The sequence below is a fragment of the Cygnus olor genome, chromosome 11 (genome assembly GCF_009769625.2).
Source record: "Cygnus olor isolate bCygOlo1 chromosome 11, bCygOlo1.pri.v2, whole genome shotgun sequence".
Lineage (NCBI taxonomy): Eukaryota > Metazoa > Chordata > Aves > Anseriformes > Anatidae > Cygnus > Cygnus olor.
The window spans coordinates 12,280,119-12,306,181 of record NC_049179.1 but is presented as its reverse complement, the minus strand read 5'-3'; the positions used below and the strand labels follow the sequence as shown (position 1 = coordinate 12,306,181).

General features: G+C 37.5%; 1 protein-coding gene across 7 annotated transcripts in view; it reads right to left on the bottom strand.

The window, feature by feature from the left end:
* The window catches only part of ADAMTSL3 (ADAMTS like 3), a 190,456-nt gene that overhangs the window by 67,960 nt on the left and 96,433 nt on the right, over positions 1-26,063 (bottom strand). For 6 of the 7 annotated variants that reach the window (XM_040569593.1, XM_040569594.1, XM_040569597.1 and 3 more), the window contains exons 7-8: positions 12,834-12,960; positions 2,120-2,194 (exon numbers count right to left, since the gene is read on the bottom strand). In XM_040569593.1, coding sequence (XP_040425527.1) covers positions 2,120-2,194; positions 12,834-12,960 — 202 coding nt within the window. The remainder of the gene's footprint in view (positions 1-2,119; positions 2,195-12,833; positions 12,961-26,063) is intronic. The other variant, XM_040569599.1, reaches the window with a different exon arrangement.

Below are 26,063 nucleotides of genomic sequence, written 5' to 3'. Positions count from 1 at the left end.
AAGAACACAGGATAAAGGGAAAAGTGCCAGACACTCCATAGTGCTCTTTGAGCGTTTGCTATTGCTGCTTTTACTTGAAGAGCAAACATAAACAGGCAACAGGAGGCAGTATAAAATACTGCAATAAATAGTCTCTGCCTCGCCTGGTAAACTCAGCTCCTTACAAGCCAGGAAGAACATGTCTGACAAATGGAACTTGAAATTATAAGCGATTATTTTTGAAATTCTGCCTTTACTTTTACTTATCCCAACATATTCTCACTGAAGTCCATGAAGTTGCAGACCAAAGATCACTTTGGTCAAATCAAAGATTGAAAGTGACAAACACCACCCACAACCATATGTACAGTTAGAAAGGAGGACAAACAAATAAGCCTGAAGCACATCCTCAGGGACATAGGTTCTTGAGATCTGACTGGGAAGCAATGCAATTTCCAACCTTCAGCCCCACTGCTGTCTCTTGTTTTTCACCTCTGTCATTTTAAATACTTTAGGTAACAAACGTCTAAATCCTCACAGATTTGCAAACAGATGTGCTGGGGGAAGTGGTTAAAGGAACATTTCACAATTCTCTTCCAGCTAGAGAACTAGCTAACAAAGGTAATGCCAAGCCACAGCTTCTTTATGGAACCACCCTGGGTAGGAAGCCAGGAGCACTCTGTACTTAGTTAACGAGTTGCTGCTGCATTCCTCTGGAGCTTTCCAGAAATCCCCCAGGAGCCATTGAATCCAGTACTTTTTCCTCATATGAAGTTGAAACAACAACTTCCTTCTGCAGAACTAATAAGAAAGACCAAAACAAGAGTCCCGACTCACAGTGATCAAGACAACTACTTCATATACTCCTTGCAACATTTTTGCACGAATATTATTTATTTTAAGATTAAGTTTTACTTTGCACATTGTTGATGTCAGTATTATGTCTAGGAGTGACTCCAGAGCTGCTCTAAAATGAAAGTCTTATTCAATTTTCTTTCTTCAAAATGACAGTATTTTCTTCAAAGCAAACGGAAAGAGAAATTTTCTATTAAAATGCATTTCTTTCTTCTGTTTATAGCAATAAACAGAATATAAATAATAGCAATAAAAGTCCTTTTTACATCTGTGATTCAGACTAAACCCTCCACTTCTACTAATAAAAAGTTGCTCTAAATGTTAAATGAATGATTTAGTTCACTGCTTGGTATGGCAGCCCCACTTACCATTGAAATGATTAGGTCTATATCTAGAGCAGGCTGATGGGTAAAGAAATTACCGTAGATGCTATCATCAGTCTCACAGTAAAAAATAATAAAAAAAATAACAATTAGGAAACCTGACAGAATAGCAAGCTGTTTCTCATAGATCATCATGACCAAAAGTATTACAAGGAAACAGTGCTTGTGTAGATTATTTCATGTCTTTTGTTTACCTTACTTCATTTTACTTAGATTACTTTTACTTGAACACTGCTCATCAACCAAGTGTCTTTATTGCTCTTAGGTCAAAGATATGATTTCAATTAGATGATTTACATGCCTAGTGTTAAGCCTGCACTTAAGTGCTTGGCTGAATTAGAGCTAACATAGCCAACAGCTTGCAGGATTAAGCTCACACATGTCCATAATTGCTCATACTTCCAAAATCACAGGACTGTGCTAAAATCCAGATGGAACTAAATCACAATGCTTCCTTCCCACAAGACATGGAAATTATCATCTTTGATCCTTTTATGGATTAGAAGAGTTGATCTTGACTCCACAGTCCATTACAGGTCTCTTCTCTATCTGAAACTCTTCAACAGAAATCTTGTGCTGGGATGAGTGCAATCGATCCCACACAAAACCCTTTCAAAGTAATTTTGATGGAATGGTTTGCATGTATTTTAAGACTGTACCTAATTTTACATTTCTTGTATAAGAACTCTTTGTTTTAGATGAATTAAGAAACTACCAGTATTTATACTATTTCTTTTTACTAAGTAGACTTTTGGTGTTCAGTAGGACTATGTCAAAGCTAGACATTGAAGATCAGAAGAGGAATCAAGGTCATGATCTTACCCATATTCTCAAAGTTTAGATGAGTTCACATACAAGGTCCTTCTGCCTATGAATAAATACATAAAACAGCTCACTCATACCAAGGTGTGCTGGTCCTTTGAGTGTAATTCTCACACTGCGACTCCCATGTGGTACAGCAATCACGGTTTCTTCCCCTAGGAAAATTAAAGAACTGTTTTAGAAGTTATCCTACATAAGGGAATTTGCACATCACATAACTAGACTGAAAACTGTCAAATGTGTCTAAGAAAATATTGAACAGGTTTCACAATTTTTCTATTAAAAATAATCATGTTATTTTATTAAGTACAGTATACTGAGTCAGTTTGCTATGCTATGTAACTATTAAGACCTACATGTGGACTTGTAAATCTTTCTTGCTATTGGAAAATTATTTGCTATTAACAAAAACAACTGAAATGTCAGTAATGTATTAGGAACATATTTACACTCTGTTGTCTTAGTTTTATTTCCTAATCACCGAATTGACATAAGGAATCTGCTAAGTAGTACTTCCCCCTTACAAAAACCTGCAGCTGTTCAGTCTCATTTTGCCCACACCTCATTTCCTGCTGCAGGTCACAACTTTAATAAGTGGCAGGACTTACAGGAAATAAATCATCTACTTAACACCAACCCTTAACCAATTACAGACCTGTTAAAAGCAACTATATATTAGCTATAATGTATATATTATAACAGCGTCTACATCTAACTTACCATATAAGATCATTCCTTCCAGTAAGAGCCCCAATTTAAAATTAACTATAAACCAAACCAGCCCTGAATAGAACATGTCAATACAAAACAGCTCTTGGCTGCCTAAGTAGCCTCTTCATATATAAACGTACAACACACTTACTTCAGTGCATTTTACAAAGGCAGAAAGTTATTACTTTCCATTTCAAACATAGGAAATCTATTATTTGCTCAAGCAAACTGAGTTAACAGTCAGAACAATAGACTAGAGTCTTCCAGGCAAACAAGACCAGTGCTCTCAGAAAAGGGTATGCACAATGCACAACGGGATATCCACAAAAGAATGGGAGAAGAACCAACATGTTTTCTTCCATTTCCATCGTGGCCCAGCTACAGTACCACTTTGAGGCAAGACCTGCAAACACAGGCCTTTTGCAGGCACACCCTGCAGAGGGTGCTCTGTTCAGTGATGGCATTAACATATAACAGGAGGCTGGGGTACCGGGAGCTCATTCTTGCAAATTCAAAAAGTAATTTTAGCTGAAGGTCAGTGATGCATTGCTCCAGAATTACTCATACAATATTTAGAGGAAGAATATTTGAGTTTAGTTTGAACTAAAAAAGAGTTGAAGAATGTTTCTTTCCACTTTAAACCAGACCCTTTTATAGTAGATGCTAAATTATCAGCTTCTGGTTTACATCTCCTTAGCATAAGTATGAAATTCTGCCAAATGTTCAGGATACTTCAAGCAAATACTGCAATTATTTTTTCTGAAATAAACACCTTCTTATGTTACAATTTTTATATCACCAATTTCTAGGAAGGTCATTTAAATATAACAATTTATTTTGGATGTAATAAAATATGATCTTTATTAATTTCATACTTGGGTATTCCACCAGAGTGCAAAATACTACAGTAAGAACAATAATACATTTAAGGAGCCCTGGAAAAAACATTAACTACTGAACCACTTAATATCTTCTTGCATCTTGGTTTTTCATCAGGCGAATTGCTAAAGATAGCCAGAAGGTAGTGGATGTGTATATCTTTAAGGCAAGGAAATAACTACTGAATTCATATGTACTCTACAGCATTTGAGAGAAAGCAGGTTTGAGGGGCCCATCTGTCCCTACTTGGTCAGGGATTGTATCCCGTCTTGACAACCAACCAGCAGTTACAGCACAAAGCCTCAAATAAGAGTCTGACCGTGACCAGTTCTGAATAAATGCAACTGCTGTTTTGAAGTGGAACCAAGGGCACTCTGCACTTAATGGACGAGGCCCAGGTTAGCAGATGTGCAGAGATGTGTAGGACTGCTCCTCCTGAGAACAACCAGGGTCATTCTGCTGTGCTTCCTCCACCTCCTTACAGCAAGCTCTGCTCACCACGGCAGGCCTTGTTGATCCCTTTTCAGGATGCTTCGCATTCCTTTAACAGTACTACAGACATTCCACCCTCACCAAAGCACTCTCTGATATGGTCCAAAAGTCTCATGGGGGTGCTAAATTTGGTGTTTCTCTGCAGCAGAAACAATATTACCAGAAAGTATTTTATTTGCTTTAGAAGAGATGACTAAGTTCACCACCACAACAGTGTTTGACCTCTGCAGCCCCACAGTACTGTCAAGAAGTCGGACAGCATGAGATGCTTGTATCTTACTGAGGTAGATACAGCCTGAGACAGCCTTATCCTGAGATGAAGTAAATTATAGTGATGGGAAAAAAAAAAATATATATATATAATTTTTTTTTTGAAATTCTGAATGAAGATACGGAACTGGAAGGCAATGGGACTGCATTGATGTAAGGGACTCATTCAGTTTCTCCTGAAAGACAGCTTTAACTTCCTACCAAGTGGTAGTTATGACTACCCAGCTCTGGCTCCAAAACCATATATTCCAAAGGTCTCTGCTTTTCAGCTGTAACCACGCCATTCATATCCTTAAAGGGACACAAGGCACTGTAAGCCTATTTACAGATGGTTCTTAGGCTGTGCAATGAGTAGTATCGATAATGTTAAAAGCACTGCACTCTTATGAAGACATAAAGGGGAAACTGCTACACTGAAATCTGTACTTAGAATTTCCAGTTATCTTTTTCTTTTTTTTTCCTACATATCTTCAAATGTTAATTATTGACCTTGTCTAAACTGAAAAAAAAAAAAAAGTTCCAAATCATCTGAAACACGCAGAAACATTGGACTATAAAATCTGATTTTAGAGTCAAAAAGTTCTCCTTAATAACTAAGAAACAGATGAGTGAGATGTTGTCCCCCTCTTCTAGCACTGCTTCAGCTGTACGGGTTTTGGAGGAACTCTGAGGCATCTTTGGCTCCTGGTTGACATGGGCACTCTGCTCTTACCCTGGGACTCTCAGCAAATACTTGTGCACACTACACACAACACTTGGCTGATTAAGCTCCCGGATTGCTTTTACTTTAGATGGCAAGGTTTGATCCTGTTTCTGTGGTGTTAATGTGGATTTAGATTTTGGATTTCAATGAGAGCAAGATCAGACTCCCTGCTATGGTAAGACTGGGAGCTAATACCCAGGATCAAAATAAAGAAGCCACATTCCTGAGCTCAATCCAATTCAGCAGGTTTTATTTATTTTTCCGTGTGGGCCATGGTGGACCCATTTACTCTTTCACATATGGGCCAGTTGGGATTTTTCCTTCTCTCCTCTTACTGCAGGGCAGAGGATTTATTTCAGGCCTATAAAAACTGTTTCTTTCCATGTATTTGCTCAGCACTTATCTGCTGGTCCTCCAGGTCTGATTGAAGGCTTCTGTGCACTCAAAACACAATAGTCCAGAAACAACTGTCAGTGCAAGGGAACTGAAAATCTCAAAACATTTGGAGACATTACAGCGGCTCCCCTCATCTGCTCTGATGTTATGTTTCATTTCAGAAGACGCTAGTGCTGGGGTGCGTGCTAACCTGCCTAATGACAAGAATCTACAAAATAATTTATATACTCTTTAAAAGGCACCTGACCTAGATAAGTATGTGCTACTGAAAACAGCAGCAGTTATGCACTTAACCCTAAAAGTCACATGGCAAAATCTGTATGCATACGTCCTCAGTCCTTGAGTCCTTCACTCTCCAGTCTCACACCCTCTCACCTCCATCCCTCCATCCCCTGGTCCTCTGACTCAAGTCTGACTCCTTAGCTCAGAGCGCCACTCCTTGCACTGCTGAGTAATTCATGTGCGGCTACCTGCTTCTGAGATGGACACTGTGGCCTCAACTTATTTTAATCATCTATTTTCTACTACAACTCTCTTTAAAATGCGTATGCACTGGAGAAAAATTAGATGAGCAGTAAGAAAAAGACAGATTGGTTACTCAGATTGGACAGACAGATTGGAAAGGACAGGAATCACTAACCCTATGGAATACTGCAAGATACAATCACTTGAGACTCCAAGTACACACGAGAATATGAAAAAACATCCTTCTTACAAGCTCCCAAAAATATGTAGTGGGGAAAAAAAAAAAAAAAAAAGTCTATTCGTAACATCATTCTAATGCAGAATTACACAAATTTCAGTATTTTCAGGCTTTGCTGGGATGCACTACAAACTAAATAATGAAATAGCCACTGTCCTTATGTAGGAATTTCTTCACATAAGATAAAAGATCACAAAAGTAAAAAAAGGAGGCCTCACAGTTACTACAATAGCCCCAAATAAACCAAACTAAATTCCCATGATGAAATGTGACAGTATTCTTCCTTCACAGAAATACAGAAATGCAGTACAGTCTACACTAGTTCCACACTGTAGAGCTACAGAGTTAGTTGTTTATTAGGGTGTGGGGGGAACAAACAAACAAATGAAACCACCAAGAACCAGTTATCCTACAATGAACAAGCCCTCCATTTCAAATCATGCGCTATGCTCATGTCAAATTTTACAGAGCACATCCTTTGACTTCATCTAAAACCCGACACTCAATTTCTTCATTAAAAATGTTTTTCAGAGCAGTGTTAACTGGAGTGTCATAAATAAACCATGGAGGCCACACTGGACAAAGACACAAAGCCAGAACTAAAAGGATACTAAATAGATGTCAGGCTTCTGCTTTGCCAGGTAGGACCTGAAAATTGTATAATTAATATTTGTATCCTAACACATAGTGGGGTAAATTATAACTGCACAGGTCACTTTTTCTAACTTTCTTTGATTTCTTGTGCATGATTTGGCAACTTTAAAAATGCCCTTTGATATAACTTTAAGCATTTTATTTCTTAGGTTCTAAAAAAAAAAAAAAAAAGAATAAAAAACATGAGGAATTGCCTCATGTAGTACAGGACTATCTGCACCAGTTATCAGGAGTAGAAACTTAATCTCATGGCAGACCTTTGCTATGTGTGTTAACATAGGAATCAAGAGATTTTCATCATTGTCCTAGTTTCAGTTAGGACAGAGTTAATTTTCCTCCTAGTAGCTGGTAGGATGCTATGTTTTGGATTAGGATGAGAAGAGTGCTGATAACATGCTGATGTTTTAATTGTTGCAGAGCAGTGCTTACACCAAGCCAAGAACTTTTCAGCTTCTCTCTCTGTCCTGCCAGCGGGCAGGCTAGGGGTGCAGCAAGAGCTGGGAGGGGAGAGACCCAGGACAGCTGACCCAAACTGGCCAAAGGGGTATTCCATACCATCTGACGTCATGCTGAACAATATATAGGGGTGGCTAGCCGGGGGGGGGGGGGGCCAGCTGCTCGGGGATAGGCTGGGCATCGGTCAGCGGGTGGTGAGCAATTGCATTGTGCATCACTTGTTTCGTACACATTATTATTAGTAGTACTATTATCATTATCATTATTATTATTATCGTTATTATTATTTTCCTGTCTTAATAAACTGTCTTTATCTCAACTCACAGGCTTCACTTTCCCGTTTCTCTCCCCCATCCCAGAGAGGGAGGGGGGAGTGTGAGCGAATGGCTGTGTGGTGTTTAGCTGCCGGCCGGGTTAAACCACAACAATCACCTGTGCAGACCAGCACTCTACTGCTGCAGCACATGGCATAGGCACCAGTAGTGAGCATTATATTGACTTGCCAAGAACAGGGAACAGTCAGATGCTTCTATGCCCTGTTCTTGGCATTGTTATTTTTAAACCTCCATAAAATAACCTTCTCGGCAAAAGAGGGCTTCTCTCTGTGACTCACCTGCCTACTGCCAGTCCATCTATGCCTGCATTACCAGCAGTACAACTCAATAGCAATGAATCTGTAGACTGAAATAGTTGGTGCTGAAGACCCAGCATCTGCATTATTCATATGTTTTCTGGTGCTTTACTTTGAACTAACTCTACTCTGATCCCATAGACTGCATATTCATTAGCTGTTGGAGAACATTAGGTGCTTTTCTGAGGCACATCTTCCAGTTTAGCTTCATCCAAAAAATTCAGTTCATGTCCTCCAAAACCTCTCCATGATGTGAAACAATGAGCAATACATATTAGGACCATCAGGAAATTTGCTTCAAAGAGCATACTCCTTATTCAAACTGAAATGCTAACATATTGGCATCCTATCCCTCCCCGTACATGGTTTTCCTGCCAAAGCAGTCCCAATTCCCTCTCCTGGCTTTACATACAGTTGATTTCTCCCTTTCTTCTCAGAGTGTTTCTTACTTTGTTTCCCATCCCAGATTTCTTATCTAATCTCAGTCTTCCACTCTTCCTTTTACTCCTTGACCCAATGTATCTGTACAGCCTGTCCCACATTTTCCTCCCACATTCTCTTATCTATCTTTCCTTCACCCTATGAATATAAAGTCAAATTTTTCTGTTCAGCTAGTCTCATCTGGTCTTATCCCTTTCCTCATACGATCTTGTCTTTCTCCATTAGAAGTATGAAGTTTGGGAGAGTCAGAAGCTACCTGCAAAGTGCCTTCCATAATGCCTGAATGTGAGACAGGAAGTGTCACTGATAGTTCATCCCACGGTACACATCCCACACTGCAGCAAAGAAGAAAGCAAAAAGAAGCACAAGGCCACTTTTTAAAACCTTAGTCCCGGAAGAGCAATATGTTAATTTATTCTAAAGAGACTGCACACACATAAGACATGTAGGAAGACAGAGCATGCTTAAAGAGGAAACTTTTTCAGAAACATTAGCTGTTAACATCCAAGAAGCCTCTACAGAGCCTGAAGAAAAAGGGCTTTTTGTTTGTTTGTTTCATGAAAGGTTGTAGTAAAATGTGTTGATGTGCACAGATATTGCAAAAAAGACTTGTCCATGAAGACCACTGCCTGCCAAATTTCAAATCCCCGATCTGTGATCAAGTACAACAAGGGATTTTAAGACGTATTAAAGAAATGGTTTCAAGAATGTTTAGACAATGGGAAACAACATGTTTTTCCTTGGAATATGTTGAGTTATTTTGGCTGAAATTTCTCCAAAACACTCAGCACATGGCATGCAAAGTTTCTGACCGAACTGCTGAATTTTGGCAAAAAATCATTCATATAAAGTGAAGTATCAGTGAACCTTGACAATGAGGGTTACCAGCTCCGTATATACTGATTTCAAAGAAGAAAGAAAGATATGAGGTAGCAGGTTGTCAGATAACCGAGCCAGCTGATGGCACTCAACAGGCATGTGACAGTAATTGACCAATGGTAAATTATGTAGTACCATAGGAAAATGAATGCATGGCAAGAAGGAAAAAAAATGTTACAAAGCTATCTATATTGAAATCTTTTGCATTAAGCTTTTAGCAAAAACTTAGGAAAGCTAAAACTTGCAAATAACTAATGATTTTTGAGAATCAAATGAAATTAGATTAGGACAAGTCTGTGCCTTCAACTTCATTCCCTGTTAATTTCAGAACCAGCATCTTTCTTCTTCTTTGGTATCAGAACCAGAACACTTTCCTACCATTTCTTGCCAACAATGGTGCAGAAAGCAGACATCAGGGCCCAATCCTACAATTTTTCCATGTGCACAAAGTGCAGTGGAGTTAATGGGAGTTCCATGCATATAGTACTAGAAACATCAGGCCCCTGATATCTCATTTCCCAATGGGACGGTACATTTTACAACCTATTACACTTTCTGTTTGAATATCATTAGTCAAACCTTTAATCATTTTAACAGAATGTTAGAATCTGGCTTGTTGGCAGAAGTCTAACTTACTTTGTCTTTCAAAGGCAATTAAGTGTTAGTGGAAAAAAATAAAGAACTTTTGAAATGACAGTTCATTTCATATTTGCAAATCAGTCAGCTTTCTTTCAGTGCTGTTTAGCTTTCTGATCAAAGAAAAGCATCCATTTTTTGTAAAAACATACTAAAAAGATAATAAAACGAGGTAAGTCATGTATGAGAAATTATTTATGAATGCCTACTTTTTTTTTTTTTTTTTTAATTAGGACCGAGATATCTAGGCACTTTTATTTTCCCTTTTTTTATTTTCCCTTTTTTTTCTTAATAAAATCTTCGGTTCTTGCTTTCCTTCCAAACCTTTAATTTGCCTCATTGCACAGTAAAATTTACATCCTGCTCACAACCTTACAAGCTCCCTTTTAAATATGTCTGTCATATGGCGATAATTTTACTTCTCACCAATACCTCTGAAAGCTTCCAAATTAAGCTTTGGAAGACATTGTATCTCCCTTTACCATTAGCACAAAGAAAGTATGACATTATTTCCACATTGCATTTACACACTAGAGGATTATAAGGAAGTTTTTCCATACAGTGTTGAACAACTTGACCCAAAAAAGATTTCGCCACTATCACAATACCAAGAAAATCATCAAAAGTTCTGAGTTTAGGAGCGTATGTACTGTTTTCCTTATGTGAATGGTTATTCAGTCATACAATCTAACCTACTGCAATGCGAGACAAAAGCAAAACTTGACATAACTGACATCTTTCCCTAGAACAGTCTTTCTTCATTTAATTTGAAAGAACTCTTCAAGAGCCAGTGAAATCTGACAGAGGGAAAAATAAATAAAAATGAACCATGGGTATTCTTCAAAACCTATTCAAAGCAATGAGACCTTCCACCAAGTGAGGTCAGCTGTAGTCAGCTCTTAACCTGTGTCGGAACATCACAAAAATTAACATTTTCGGTCACAAAATGACAGTTTCAAAACCAGATCCATTTTACCACTTCATCTTTACTATATTTACTAAGTAGTAGTAAGTGGTGAACCTTTTAATTTTGCTTATCAAGAATTATCCAGACAGACTTGCCAATCCGATGAGTTTAGTTTGTGTTGCCCTAAACAAGCTAGGGTGCACCCAGGAATTACCCTTCTTCAGGAGAATTGCTGTTGCTGTAAAACTGGAATAGACAGTGCAATTCCAGCTGAATAGCAAGGGGGGAAGAGAGATTTTGTGTATATACATCCTTATATATATATATATATATATATATATATATATACAGGCACATATAATATGGTAATACTACAAAAATATTATCCAAACTTTACTGCTTCACAGACGCTTGCTCTGTGCTGACCAGAAGCTCTGAGTATTTGGTATGACAAACTGAAGAAAGAGCAGCCCTCCATGTAAACTCTTTCAGCTCAATACAAATGTTCAAGACGTTTGCTCAGTGTTTCAGGATGAGCAACTTTATAAATTACTGAACTACATTCTCTCATCTATGAAAAAGGCCTCGAGTAAAGACAAGGAAATGCTGACATTGATACCCCATCCAGAACACACAAAAAAGGTTCTTTTTGACTTGTGAAAAATTCCATGACTTTAAAAGAGGTTGCCACAAAAATATTCATTATTTAGTTTAGATTACCTTACGTATTGAGTCACAGAACTTATGCAATACAAATAATCACACTGTACAGTAACATGCATTAAGATAACATACGTTGCTTTTCAAATTACATTCACATTGAAGCATACCACAAACAGTGTCATAAAAATATCACAGAAATATTTATACGTACTGCAATAAGAATTAAACATCATTTAATATACAGCAGCTCTTTCAAAATCAGGGCATTAGTGAAATCTTTGCAGGCTGAACTGTAACAGTACTAAAGTATCTGCAGCTGTCTGAGACAGGTGCTTCTTCCATTTAAAGAATACCTGCTTTCATTTGAACTTTGCATATTGACTTTAATAACGTGATCATCACCGTAGCATCTGTGGCTGTGCAGGAAGGTAGCAGACCCCAGAGGCTCCATCTCCATGTGACAAATATTTATGCACATTGTGTGTCCAGAAATAAATAAATAAATAAAAATAGATGAGGCAACTGCTACTCCCACTTGATAAGCACAATGGACACGTTATGAGATTACACAGAGCATCATCTGCGAGGGTGGAGAGCATACAAAACCATAGGCTTGTGCCCATTCTCCTCTCATCTACTATCTGCTAGAAGAACCCGTTCAACTGGAGAAATTGTAGCTTCAAAGAAAACAAAAAGCAGAGGCAAACCTCTGTGTACACCTTATACTCCAGTACAAGGTTCAATTCTGATATCTCTCTCTTGTATTTTCAATACTGCTGAGACCTGCAAAGTTACTCACAGTAAGATGCTAATTATTTTGAGAAGGAATGCCAGAATTTGAGTCAAACACACAAAAATGAGAAGTGTTACTCCCTTCCACTTTGTGCCTTTTGTACCATAGAATTAGTTAACTTGCCTCTGAAGTTCAACTGTCTTTAGACACTTTAAAAAAAAAAAAAAAAAAAGCAAAGTTAAGTTGAAAACCAGGCACTTTAAATCACATGCCACAATTTCCATAAAACCATCTATAAGATGTTTCCATGATTTAAAAACATTGCTGCAGCATCACACATTGCAACATGAGGACACCCTCTAAAATAAGATGTGTATCTTGATGGTTATTCCTGATAGAACGAATTAAGTTGCTCTACAAAAAATGCATATCTCAAATTCTTTCCTAGCTATACCCTTATGTGTGGTATCCCTCATGGAATTTCAATTGACTAATCTAGCGCAGACTTTAGAGTAAGTAGCTTTGGAAAACTGCAAACAAGTATATAGTGAAAAGGTCATACTCTGCAATATGTGTGTTAATATACAAGCAGAAAACATAGTCAAGGATAAATCATCACAGGATCAATTTGCAACCTACTTTTTTTCTGGTGAGACATGTGCCTTAGCTTGTCCCCTCACAAGCCTGCATGTCGAACCATCTCCTGCACAGATTCCACAGTTGTCTTCCTTGGCATTGCTCCCAAGTTGTCGATCACAGCCTACTGCCTGCCAACATCAACACCACAGTCAGAAGGAGGGCAAAGCTGTAGTAGACATGCTCAGGTTTCTGGAATTTTATTTATTATGTTATCCTTTTGATTTTATGAGCTGGCCTCATTTATTCAAAGCATATCTTGCCATATATTTTAAAAGCACGCTGTCATTTCCACAATTTTAATGATGAGCCACAACAACTGATACATCACGCTATACAAGCATAGGCAATACATGAATCAGTTTCCCACTACTTATGCAAATGTATGCCATCGAGCATTCTTCTTTCCAACGTGAGGGACAACTATATTTGCAATTTGTTTTCATCACCTGTTTAATTACGTCTGAGAAAGGATTAATGCAAGGAAATAATCCAAGCTAAATATTTAAAGAACACAGCCTTCAGTTTCACAGACAAGCAGCTGTGAGCAGTGGTTATAATCTAGTGTCTTGGCCATTCAGAATTTAATTGACACCAGTATAGATAACCTACTTGGCATTCATATCAAAATCTGCATGATTCAGGTTGTTTGTTTTGTTTTCTGAATATGAGACCCAATCTATAAAACTTTGCAATGGTTGTTGTAAAAACACCCAGATTTAATCACTGGCAAAAAAATCCTTAAGTAGAGTTTTTGAAAAACCATCAGCTGAAAAAGATCCAAACTATTAAGAAAACATTTTTGCTGGTTTTCCCTTTTCTTCATGTCAGTCACCCTACAAGAAACATGGGAGTAAGAAAGGGAAGGCAAAAAAGAGGAATAAACATTAACTAGAATTTTCTGCTGAAAGGGAAATAAAGATTTGGTCTCGCCTATCTTACCCTTCAACATTTTGTAGAAGAAACTTGCAGAGAGGACCAAATGTTGAGCAATGTGTTAAGAAAACTAATCTGTAGCTTCAAGTTTATTCAGCTCAGTCTATATGCCTCTTATATCCACACTTCCCTGAGAAGCAAGCTAATTTGTTACGGAAATTAAATATATATATATATATATATATTTAAACAAACTCAGAACTGACAAATGGATAGAAAGCACTATGGAAACTCACGGTTAAAAGCAGTGCTAGAATTTTGAAATTGGCCAGTACACTTCTCTTCCTATATAAAAATGCTTGGAAGGGGCAGTTTTAGCTGCCAAGATCCACTGCATCTGTGCTATGCCAAAACTGACACACGATCCCCTTGGAGAGGTGGGGATCGAGTCCACACATAACAAGCAGGGCTGGGTCTTCCAGTCCCTGAGTTAACACACACACTGCACACCCAGTGCCAAACAGGGAGAAATGTAACCTCTACGTTTCATTTGTCTATAGAAAAGGCAGCAAAGCAGCCCCTTCTCCCACTCCTGTTCTCTTTATGTTCCCAGTTCCCCACATCCCACATTCCCTTGAGATGAAGGCATTATGGAGGAAAGCTAATTGCATTAGCTATTGTACTTCAGCTGAGAGACTTGCTGCACTGAATGGCATCTCTGTAATTTTTACCTCTTTTTAACTACTTCACAACAGGTCATAGGGAAGCAAGTTTACACACTAGAGAGCAGCTTAGGCACTAGAGAATAGATTACATCAAAAATCCTGTTCCCACCTTTCCTTTTGAAGCCCAAAGCCATTATATACTTGATGCTGACCCCCCTATAAAGAGCTACAAAACATTGCTGTTTGGTAGGCACATGCAAGATGTTCTGCCGGAATTGGGTAATGTCAAAAACAACAGGAACCTACAGGACATAAAGAGGGAACGCTGCTAATATCACTAGACTCTTCATTAATGCCTGTAAAACAACCACTTGTAATGACTGGCCTGCCAATGGGCTCACAGGTGTTGAGAGAACATAAGAACATCATCCCCAAACTGATCTCCTGAACTTACTGCTGGGCAAGGGCCCACATAAAATGTCATTTTATTTTTTGGGGCTTGTTTGGGATTGTTTGGGCTGGCTGTCACTTAGTCAGAAATGATGTAGTGCTGAACACAAACAGGATTCTGTAACATCACTAATGAAGCAGCTTAACTTAATGGTTTAATGGTAATGATATCTTAAGTGATAATAAAAGCTTAGTTGTAAGAGGCAACAGATTAACCTACTCCTGTGGTAAATCAGACCATCTCAGAACAACTGCTTATTTACAACACAGAAGCGATTCAGGAACTCTTATACAATTCCAGTACTATAATTTAGGATTGAATTAGAGGTTAAAATGTTTTCACTTGAAGATTTTTTTTTTTCCATTTTAGTTCTGGGTTCATCACAGATGCCAAGAAAATAACAACAAAATTGCAAACAAATGACCGAACAAGTTTATCTCCCCATTTTATCACCAATTAGCATTGAGAAATGAATGAAAATGACAGTTTCAGAACCAGAAGCAGACTAGGCCACTACATGGATCAGAAAGCAAATACAATTTCAGGGGATATAATAACTCAGTGCTTGACGCTGAATTAAGCCTAACTGGCCTTAGGCTAGACAACTCTTTCAATTCCCTACTCCACAACAGACTTTCTTTTTGCCCTTAGAAAACTTCACTGTGCTTTTTGATTCCCACCTGTGAAAGGGGTATAACTGCAATTCTGCACCCCACAGCAATGCTGCAAGAATAAATGTCCTGAAGATCCTGAAACATTCGGGTGGTGCTATGACAGGGACCAAACCAGTAGCTGAGATGGCCTGTATTACTCTAGGGCAGAATTTTAGAATATTTACTGCTCCCCACTGCTTCTCCTGCTCTTATTCACAGGAAGATAATACTAGCACAAGGAGGTAAATTGTTAGAGCTACCGCAAGGGTAATCTTTCTGCAGATCTCACAAACACATTTCCATTTTATACTGTAATCTCATTTCCTAAATATTAAGAATATGCTTATTCACTCATCGGTTAATTCTCAAAGGAAAAATTCAGCTGCATATTATGATACTCTATGTGAGAAATTGCTATTTCTATTGGTTTAAGCTGTTGTATATTTGTAGGCTACAGATCAATCAATCCTTTGGTGAAAGAAGGGTGTTGAGCAAGCAAAGGACTTAGAAGACCAGGCCATTAAAGCCCAACATGATAATAATAAACATACAATATAACTGAGCTATTACACACAGTTGCTATGAAAACAAACTTTCATCACATATAACAAAATAATACAACTGTGCAAACATAAGGCACTGTTGTGTCCAACATGGAAAGAAGAAAAAAGATAATCAGCACAGCAGCATTCTTTAGAGGACAGCTTCAATAGTGTTATTGCTTATTTTTTAATACACAAATGCCCTAGAAATAAAGCAGGAACACTAGCTGCTAATGCAAGGGACTTTGAGGAAAAGCTTTACAGCTTGCTTGCCAGCAAAGGTTTGACTAGATCCATGCACCCTCTGTGGACTTCCTTTTGAGATTATTTATATCGACTGTTATGAGTATGCAGTGATATCCCAGGATACAATTTAGAAAATAACTCAATTTAGGATCACAGTTTAGGCCTGAAATGAGCACAGAATTCCAGATAGTTTAGCATATGGTATTTTGACACCAATCATTATAAGTTAAGATATTAATATTTAACTAATAACTTTACTAGAAAAATAAAATGGTGTTTGAGGGAACAATTTGAAAAGAGCACATGTATATTTGCATGCAGAGCTGTAACAAGGTATAGTAAATGATACATGGCAACAACCTTGCCCATCTTACACATCTCAGCAAGCCAAAGGGGTCTGATGATTTTCACAATTAAGGTGTTTGTTAGGATTAATTTACTCCACATTGCTAGCTATTTACAGAGCAAAGGGATCAGCTATAAATATTATAGGCAGATTGGGAAAACATCTGCAGGCTTTTAGGGCATAGTCAAAAATAATTATATTAGGTGATTTTAACATAGACTGCATAAATGAAACAAGTGACAATTCAAGCCATGTAATGGAAGGACCCTGTCAAGTTAAAAAATAAAAATAAATCCAGAAACAAATACAAAGGCCTAACAAATAGGTCAAAAGAATGGAACAAGTATTGTAAGGACTCGGTTGCAAGTGTGTTCCCCACACAAATAAACAGCTGGGGAGATATTGACCAATGTTTAACAAAATGAACAATGCATGGAAATTTAATACAAAAAAAAGATTTTGATAAATAAGTACTTTGTGCATTTAATAAATTGGCCATGATCAGATATCTATGAATTTGGACAGGGTGAAATTGTTTTCAAAGCGGGTATGAACAGTGATATTTTAGGACAGAACCTGAGAATGTTGTTTAGCTGTCTTTTTTCAAAGGAAAAATAGATACATGCAAACAAATAATACTGTTTTGTCACAAGCAGCTAGGATAGAAAGCAGTTAAATAAGCAGTGAACAGAAGGACTCCTCAGCTTCAACAAACTTCTAAACTAAATGTTAGTGTGCCAGTGCTATTGTGAAACACAGTACTGAGGGGTGTTAAATGTTTTGTAGCGTGCTTAGAATAGCTTGTGTGAGTTCAGAAAGGCAAAGGAAGAGCAAAAGGTCATGGTATAAAACATAGTAATACAGATGAAAGAAAAATGAAATTGCTGCTGCTATGTTAGAGGTGACTATGGAACATTACAAATATCTTTGCGGATACGAATCCAAAAATCACTCAGATACTCCCACGGCTGTTTCTTTAACTCTTATGCACTTCCTAGGGTTTCAGTCAAGGTGTTAGATTTAAATGAAGAAATGAATATTGCATCTTAATTCTGATTTATAGTCAAAATATAATCTGCTAAACTAAAGGCTCTTCCTTTCTTAAGGAGCTGTTTATAGTAAACCATCATTAGAATAGGACTACTGAGTGACAGATTTGTTTCCCACATAGCAAAAAAGCATTGTAGGGAAAACCTGGCAAACCCTAAGCCCCCTTCAGTCTTACCTTAATGAACATGAATACAAAAGGACTAGAACTGCCCATGTAGGGCTCATTACAGGATCAGATTTTGAAATTTGAGTTTTTGCTTATTAGACCATTGCTTTAGGCCTCCTTAACTTGGTTATTCCCTTAATTGACTGCTCACCTCCATCTTCAGGCCCTCTCCTTCAGAACAGGTATGACACCATTTTTTGTAGAATACAGTCCAGGGAAGTGAGTTGTCAATTATAAAAATAATGAGTGTGTCAATCATAAAAATGTTTCTGGAATGCTAAAGATTCAAGATTATATGCTTTGAATAAGGAGCCTGAAGGTATAGCCACACTACACGAAACATGAATACTGAAGTGAAACATGAGTAAAAACACCAGGATCTGTGCGTAACAAGCACTGAGTGTTAAGTACCACTTACTATCGAAAGTATGAAACTGTATGTAGCAATATATAAGATAATATACAGTATTTCTCTTTAGAAAAGGGCTCCCTGCTTCTCTGGAACCAGAGACCCAGGTGCAGCCAGAAGAAACAAACATACTGAGTTGTCCTAATGGAAGTGGCCACAAAAGAATAAATCACTGCTGTTTTTATTTATGGTAGATATATAAATTCTGTGAAACGGTAAGACTGAAGTTGCACTTGTGTCATTCTTTTTCTCTACCTACTGTGTCTTAGACTAAGCTCTTAGCAGACAGACTATTTAAATATTCAGCAAATATCCACACTGAAAACAAGTACGTGCTAAATACTACTTTAATGTCCTCAACTGATTCTAACAGTATTTTTGATTTATAGCCTCATTTATCAGTGATTCCATCAAAATGATAATGTAAGTTCATTACATTTTTCTATGTTCCATGTTTGCCCAAGGGACTGCCAAGCCCTGTGTCAGGGAGTGATGCTTTTTATTAACGTGATTGATTTTAATAAAATAAAAATAGAAAACCAATGCAACAACATCTCACAATGACATAATTAGCATCCTTCTAGAGTTGCTTTGTAAACCACACAATGGTTGGAAAAATCCAGACGAAGCCTACTCTGAGTACATTTGCATTTTCTTACTTTCATTGGCCTGGCTATTTCAAAAGACACACGTCTGTGTGTACTCATGAAATAGATTGCAAATGGGATACTAGCACAAATGTTCAGCTGGCATTTAGTCAAATTCAGCCAAAGCAGAAAACCCAGCAGAAGTGCCCAATATTCTTAATTTAAGAAAGAAGTACTACATTTCTGCTGCGCAAGGAGCTGCACTACAGAATACATAAATGGAGATAATTATATTTCTTAACAGGAAAGTGATAGCTATTCTACAGGGGGATCCTTTTCCTAAAGGCCTGACCAGTCTGTGATTATCCTGGTACATGCTGCCCAGTAGTTTAAGTTTTGCAATATTCCTGTAACAGATCTGTTGCTAGTCATTCTCAATAAGTGACTCCTGTATTGGTTGGACCACTGCCTCTGATCTGCTGAAGGGTGTAAAGACTATGTGAACCAGGTGCAATTCGTTTTCATTGCCTGTGAAATTTGTCAAGGTGTGAAAAACATTGAATAAAAGTAGGCTATTACACCAAACAGATCCAATGAAGTGATGGGACTGCCCTGCCACCAGAACCAGTAGTAGTTGGACTGTCATAACCAAATTATTTATTTCATCCTTAAAAGAGATCAGAATTTAGATTGAAAAGGAGCAAAAATATCTACATAGTTTTAAAGGTTATCAGCATTGCACAAAATACAACATATCCTCTGAACTATTTCTGGCAAAAATAATGTTCTCCAAGTCTTGTGACTTGACTAAGGAAAGACATATGTTTTATTTCAACATTTGCTAGTAAAAGAAAAAAGAAAATAGTGAGAAATCCTTACATGCTCACTAAAATAAATCTCTATTGCAGTTTATTAGAAGCACTCTCAAGAGGGAAAATTAAAATCCTCAAGGTCTTGGTCAGAGAAAAAAGATTTCTATTTCTACAAAGAGACACACCAAAAACTCCCAAACTAAAAAATTAAAGCTCTATTTAACTGTACAGGCACATCTGCTATCACACCATGCAGATCTTGTTGCATCAGTGTCAGCTATTTGTTGCATTTTCTCCTGCTCTACTTGTCTTGCCACAGAATCACAGTGCAGGCAGATGTTAGGAATGTCTGCATCCACACAACAAATAACTTTAAATATGGCTATGGGAATTTATGGTAATAAAAACATAAGTATAAAATTCATCATGGGAAAATCCTGCTCTGCCTTAGTCAGTATTTTCCATGCATCTTTGCTGTGCTGTAAAATCCAGAGGCTGTCATTCAAAGCCCATCTATTCATTTACTTTGCAGTCTACACTCACATCCTTTGCTTTGCGATAACTTCAGCTTGCAGTTTATTTCTACACAGATAAAATATGTCCATGGAGAGAATATAAAGTAGTAACTCCCATCTTTCCCATGATCATCATCTACAAGTGATTCTGAATAACAGAGGGATAGATACCAGGATATCCCTCTAATTCAGAAAGTCACTTTTTTTTTTTTTTTTTAAAAAATAAAAAAGGTAGAATACTTTCTATTTAAGGTAGAATTTGCCTTATCCTCCCTGAATATTTAATTGGTCTGATTTTTTCCTCACACAGTGCTGTCTCATAACTCTTTAGTTATGTCTACTCTCAACCTGACGAAGGTTTGATTGTAGCATGGGGTCTTGCGTCTCTGCCAGCAAGCCGGTGCAGATCAGTAGCAGCCCAGACAAGCTGACCTGTGTGTTAGCGTATTTTAAGGAACAGATTACAGCCCCGTCAGGGACCTTGAGCATGTACTCTGACAGTGTATATCCCAGCCCATCACTTCATTTTCTTGGGAGCAAGAAAATTTCTTCCGTGTTTTCAGTTGTTTGTGGATGAGAAAGCAGGGAGTAAAGATAAAGCATGTCAAAATCCAAAGCTCAGAACAGAGGCATAAAATAAGTCAGAATGATGGACATGAAGAGACATACCATGATGTTTAAATTCCCCAGCCCTCAATACAGAGAAAAAGAATGTAAAGCAATAAAAAATAAAAAATACAGTGCATAAAATTCATTGCATACTAAAGGGCTCCTAAAAAGACTTTCCACATATTTCTGCAAACATTTTTATATCTGAAGGCAAGAGGCTAAGGAGTGTTCCACAATTCTGCAAATCCACTTCCATCAAATAAAACAAAGTGTTCCCAAAACATTTAACTCTTACTACAGGATCTGTCACATGCTAGGGCAGCTGAGAGATCATAGGACCACCCAGCAGGAGAGTAAGTACCCTTTCCCACACTGTTTCCATTTTAGAAAATACACATACACACAGAGGGTAGGACACAAATTCCCATTAGGCTTCTTGCTTGTGAGAATGCTTCTGAAAAGAAATCAATATATGGAATCAGATTACTTTGTCTTTCTGACTGGGCCCAGCCAAGTCTCCCTTGCTATAGGAAGGTGAAGCTAGCTCTGGGGAATTTGAAGGTTGCTAAGGCAAGTTCTAGTTCAACAAGTTCAAGGCAAGCTCTAGTTCTAAGGCAAGTTATCTAGTTCAATAAGATAACCAAATCCTGAATTACCCTACTGACTTTATTATTGTTCACATGCTGTAGGACCTTGCTAGGTTGGGAAATAAAATCATATTTGTACAAAGCTCACTAAAACAAAACAAAACTTGACAGAGCTTCACTTAAAAAAAAAAAAAAAAAAAAAAAAGACACAGATAAGAAACTGGAGATCAGAAATAAACCACCACTTATCTGACAAGGAAGGATAAACACAGACAGTAAGAAATCCCCATCAGCTGTATTTCTCCATAAGAAACAGTGGTGTGGAGAAAAATAAAAGGTCTAAAAAGAGATGACAATTTCTAGCAGCAGCGAATAGCAAGGGATTCCAAACGACGTTTTCAACGCATCTTACCATTATGTGCCACAAAAGCCCTCCGTTGAGTCACCAACAATGTCATCTCAAGTGAACCACTACATTTAGGTTGGCTGTCACATTAGAGGGGTTTGAATGAGCTCTTAGAGTGTGCCTGTGCGATCTGCTGGCTTGGGCGCTGCTGAGAGCCTCCGTGGGAGAGGAAATGCCAATTTCCATGACAGAGGGTGGCATTGGCAAGTCACAGAGGACAGGTTTATGAGATGTCACACGTGTGTAGCTATATGCAGATTTTGGTACATAGATCTTCAGGCCAGAAAGATTTATTGGATCTCCATGAGTAATTCCCATAGTCGCTCCGGATAAAGTCCAGCTCTAGTGCCTGCAGAAATATGTAGCCAGGGTATGGGTCTCTGCACTGGGATCTCTCCATGCTCCCACGTACTTTTGTACATAATTACTCTGTCTGTTGGGTACTTAACAGTACCCAGGAAAGAGTATAAGTATAAAAGAAGACTTAACAAAAAGCTACTTCAAAATCAATTCCTCCCATGAGTTGAGGTTTGAAAGCTAAAAAGATGAAAGGCAAAAAATGTGATGTGGAGATTTTTTTTTTTTTTCCCCATAATGGACTTTGTAAACTGTTATTCAATGATTAGCTATTTCAACATCTTAGGGTAAGGTTATATTAAGTAACACATCACCTTCAGCATGATTACTCCAAAGAGTAAAAATTAGAAGATTTATATCTAGATAGCTATTTAACTCCTAACTTTCAATTAAACGCTAGAGTAAATTCAGGAAGGAACATAAGAGAAATTTCTGTATTTTTAAGGAATCAAATCCCTCCTTAAAGCATAAGATATTCTTCAATGCCTCATTATTCATTACAATAATAAAAAATTAGAAACTAGCTGTAGACAACTATGTAGATTCATTTCCTACATATATTTCTAAATGAGATGAAATTCTTTACCATTTCCTGTGGTTTTTACTGGGAAGTCTGTGCTAATTCTGGATAGAAACATCCTTCCTAAGTATCTGAACACCAAACCTCTTGTGCATTTTGGGAAGTCCTTTAACACACGAGCGAAAAGAAGTATCCACAGGAACTGACAGGGTAAGGATACAAAACACCTTAAGCTAGCACTTTGTGAAAACAACTCTTAAAACACAGGGATTCAGAATCAGAAGAAATTACTGATGTGCTATGATTTTATGTTTTAAGCATGAGCAGAGCTCATGAAAAATCATGAAAAAACGTGCAGACTTCCAAAGGCTTACAGCAACTGTTTTCAATGAAAACTGACAGATATTTACATCAAGAGTAAGAGTGCTTTGGCAGCAAGTGTGTGAGATACCTACTTGGCATATCGTGACATGTGACAGAAAATAAGCAGCATGGCAGAAGTCAATGGCACTCCACTTGACATATGGGATGTGTTCTGATGTCAGCTAAATTTATGCCATATGCTACAAAGCATAGTGTAGTGTCTGCTTTTTGGGAACACAAACAACTTGCTGACACTAAATGGAAAGTTCACCACAGGATTTACATCATCTTTGACCTAATTGTGACAGCCTAGGACAAAAGTACTCAGGCTGCTCCTCAGGACTCCAGAGTTCTTGGGTGATGCATGTATTTATTGTCCAAACACATGACTCCAGATTAGGAAAATTATCAGTGTAACCATTTTAGGTACTGAAACAAGTAAGACCCCATTTTGCATTTTGGTAGGAAAAAAAAAAAAAAAAAAGAGAATTAAAAACAAAAAAACACAAGGAGAGGCAGGGCCCCGAGGCAGATGGAACAGCTGGGTAAATGTTGCCCACACATGTGTCTGACATACAGATGTTTTTAAATGACTCCACCCACATCCAGATGGGCACAGCAGGAATATGTATGAAAAAATGTGTTGGGAGTTGTGCAGAGACTAGAAAAAATATCAGAAGTTAAGTGTGAAAATCTTCCTGGCAGTGAAGTTTTGACCTGTCCACATTTAACACAACAGACCCAGATATTTGCTTTGGTAACACAAGCAAGGCAGTAGCAGACTTAAAAATAAATAAATAATGATTAAATTGCTTGGCTCAATTGAGCCTTGAACAACCCCAAAATACCTTACTAAGTTTCCCAATAAACTTTTCCCTCCTCCTCCGCCTTTAGATTTTACTTTCCCTGAAGCCTCAAAACTCTCATCCAGTGAGCAGTTTTGTTGTCTACTGATTTTCTTTGACAATGTTCTTTAGTTTGAGTCTACTTGTTAAGGGAAGTGCAAAGAATCAGAACTGAAGCTCAACAATATGAACTTAACACCCTTGTAAATTCATGCTCTGCCCAAAAGATTGACTGAACAAGAATCCAAGAGATGAACTTAGTGATACAGCCTCTAAAGTAAGCCTACCTTACCAAGAATAAGGAAACAGAGGAAAGTTCAATCATGCTCGTGGTAGCGGAAGCTGAGATCTATAAAACCTGCCAGCTTTCTGAGACAATAAATGAGCAAAACCAGCACTAGTTGCAAAAGGACTTGGGCAAGCCAGTCTCCTTATACTAACTCTTTGGTGCTCCGAGGCATAAAAGCAAAGATATCCACATCAGCAGGATGACATGTTTATTTAGATGAGTTAACTGTAAAAACACTTGCCAAGTTATTTGCAGGTTGTGCCAAATATATGACAGAACCCAACAGACTGATCTTATAGCAACAATCCTGGAGAATCACATTTTTTTTGCTGTCTCTCAAACTTAACAGCAGTTGACTAAACAACCATATTCTTCCAGGAAAGATTAGATGTCAATTTGTTTTCTTTTCCTGCTTAAACAGGAGTAGCAACAAAGATTGGTGTCAGTTTCTGAGGAAGTACCCCCCTCTGCACTCCCTTTCACAAGAAAGCAACCTTTACACTCTGCCCCCAAAACAGTCCACGAAGAGAAAATGGTTATTCAAATGACTATCGTCTTTAAAGGTTTTTGGTAAATAGAACTCCTAATGTTGATAACAGCAGAACCACAAAAAAAAAAAAAAAAAAAGTATTATTGTAAGACCTCAAAGTACTTAAAGGTCTTGATACAGACATAGATACACCTTGCTAAAATTTTCCAATTCTAAACCAACAAATCTAGACTTAAAAAAAAAAAAAAAAAAAAAAAGAGTCAGTGCAAAATACCTCATCTATAGCCAGTGGCTTAATGTAAATGCAGAGAAAGCACCTCAGAGCTTATGATCTTAGATTAAGGTATAAATGAGTAAAATCACATAAGTAACAGCATGTCATAACCTTGGATTTTTTTTTCCAAAAGATGTTCTCTCACATTGAAAAATATTTTTCTGCAATTAAAATAATAGTAATATTAAAAGGAATAGACGGAGAAAAAAAAATGATTCTCGTTAGCAGTGCAAAAGAGCTCCAGTGCTTGTCTCTGAAATGATTAAGTTCTTGAGCCACTACTTGGGTTATTCTAAAAACTGATTATTTAAGATTCCAAATATTTGATGTCAAATATACATACAGGAATACTGAAAAATACTAATAAGAAACATTTAAGGCAACCCTTCTGAATATATCTTTCAATCGTTCTTCATAAATCTGGTTCTACCCTAGCCAAAGTGAATTTTATGCCATGTATTAAAGATTCTGGATGTTCAAGGTCACTGTGGGAGACACTGCAAACCCCTCATCACTGAGTCAAATTCTCAAAAAAAAAAAAAAAGGCTACATAAGCTACATTATATTCAACACACTTCTGTGCTGCAATAGACAAAAACAGCAAAGGCTTATGTAGATTTATCATCTACAAAATGTTTCGGTAACCTCCAGGGTGAAAGTTGATATTAAAAGAGGAGACATCACTAAGAATATTGCAAAAGAAATGTATTATTTTGCAAGTGCTTCCATTGTTTATAGAGCTATATCCTATCTAAACACACAGGGTAACGAATGCTGTTGGATACCACTGAAATACTATTGACAAATGCTGTCTCTTGAAGGGCAAAACCGTAAGGAATTCTTCTTCTATTTCAGAGGCAGCAGATGCATCATTGTATGCTGGCATGATTGGTGTTGGAAGTGCAGTATACATAGAAGTCACAAAACACACAGCAAAGTCCAGATCATATATTAATGTTGCTGTAATCTGCACACCAGTCTTCTGCCAAACGTCAAATTTTTCCCAATAATGGGGCTATTTTGCTCTCCAGACTACATACCGCATTTTTGAGCCACATTCATTTTAGGCATTTAACACAACAACAGATGCAGAGAAAGGAAACTAATTGCAATAACATATCCATTCTATTAAGATGGTTTTGTTTATAAAACTTAAGATTACAATATTTCTTTGCT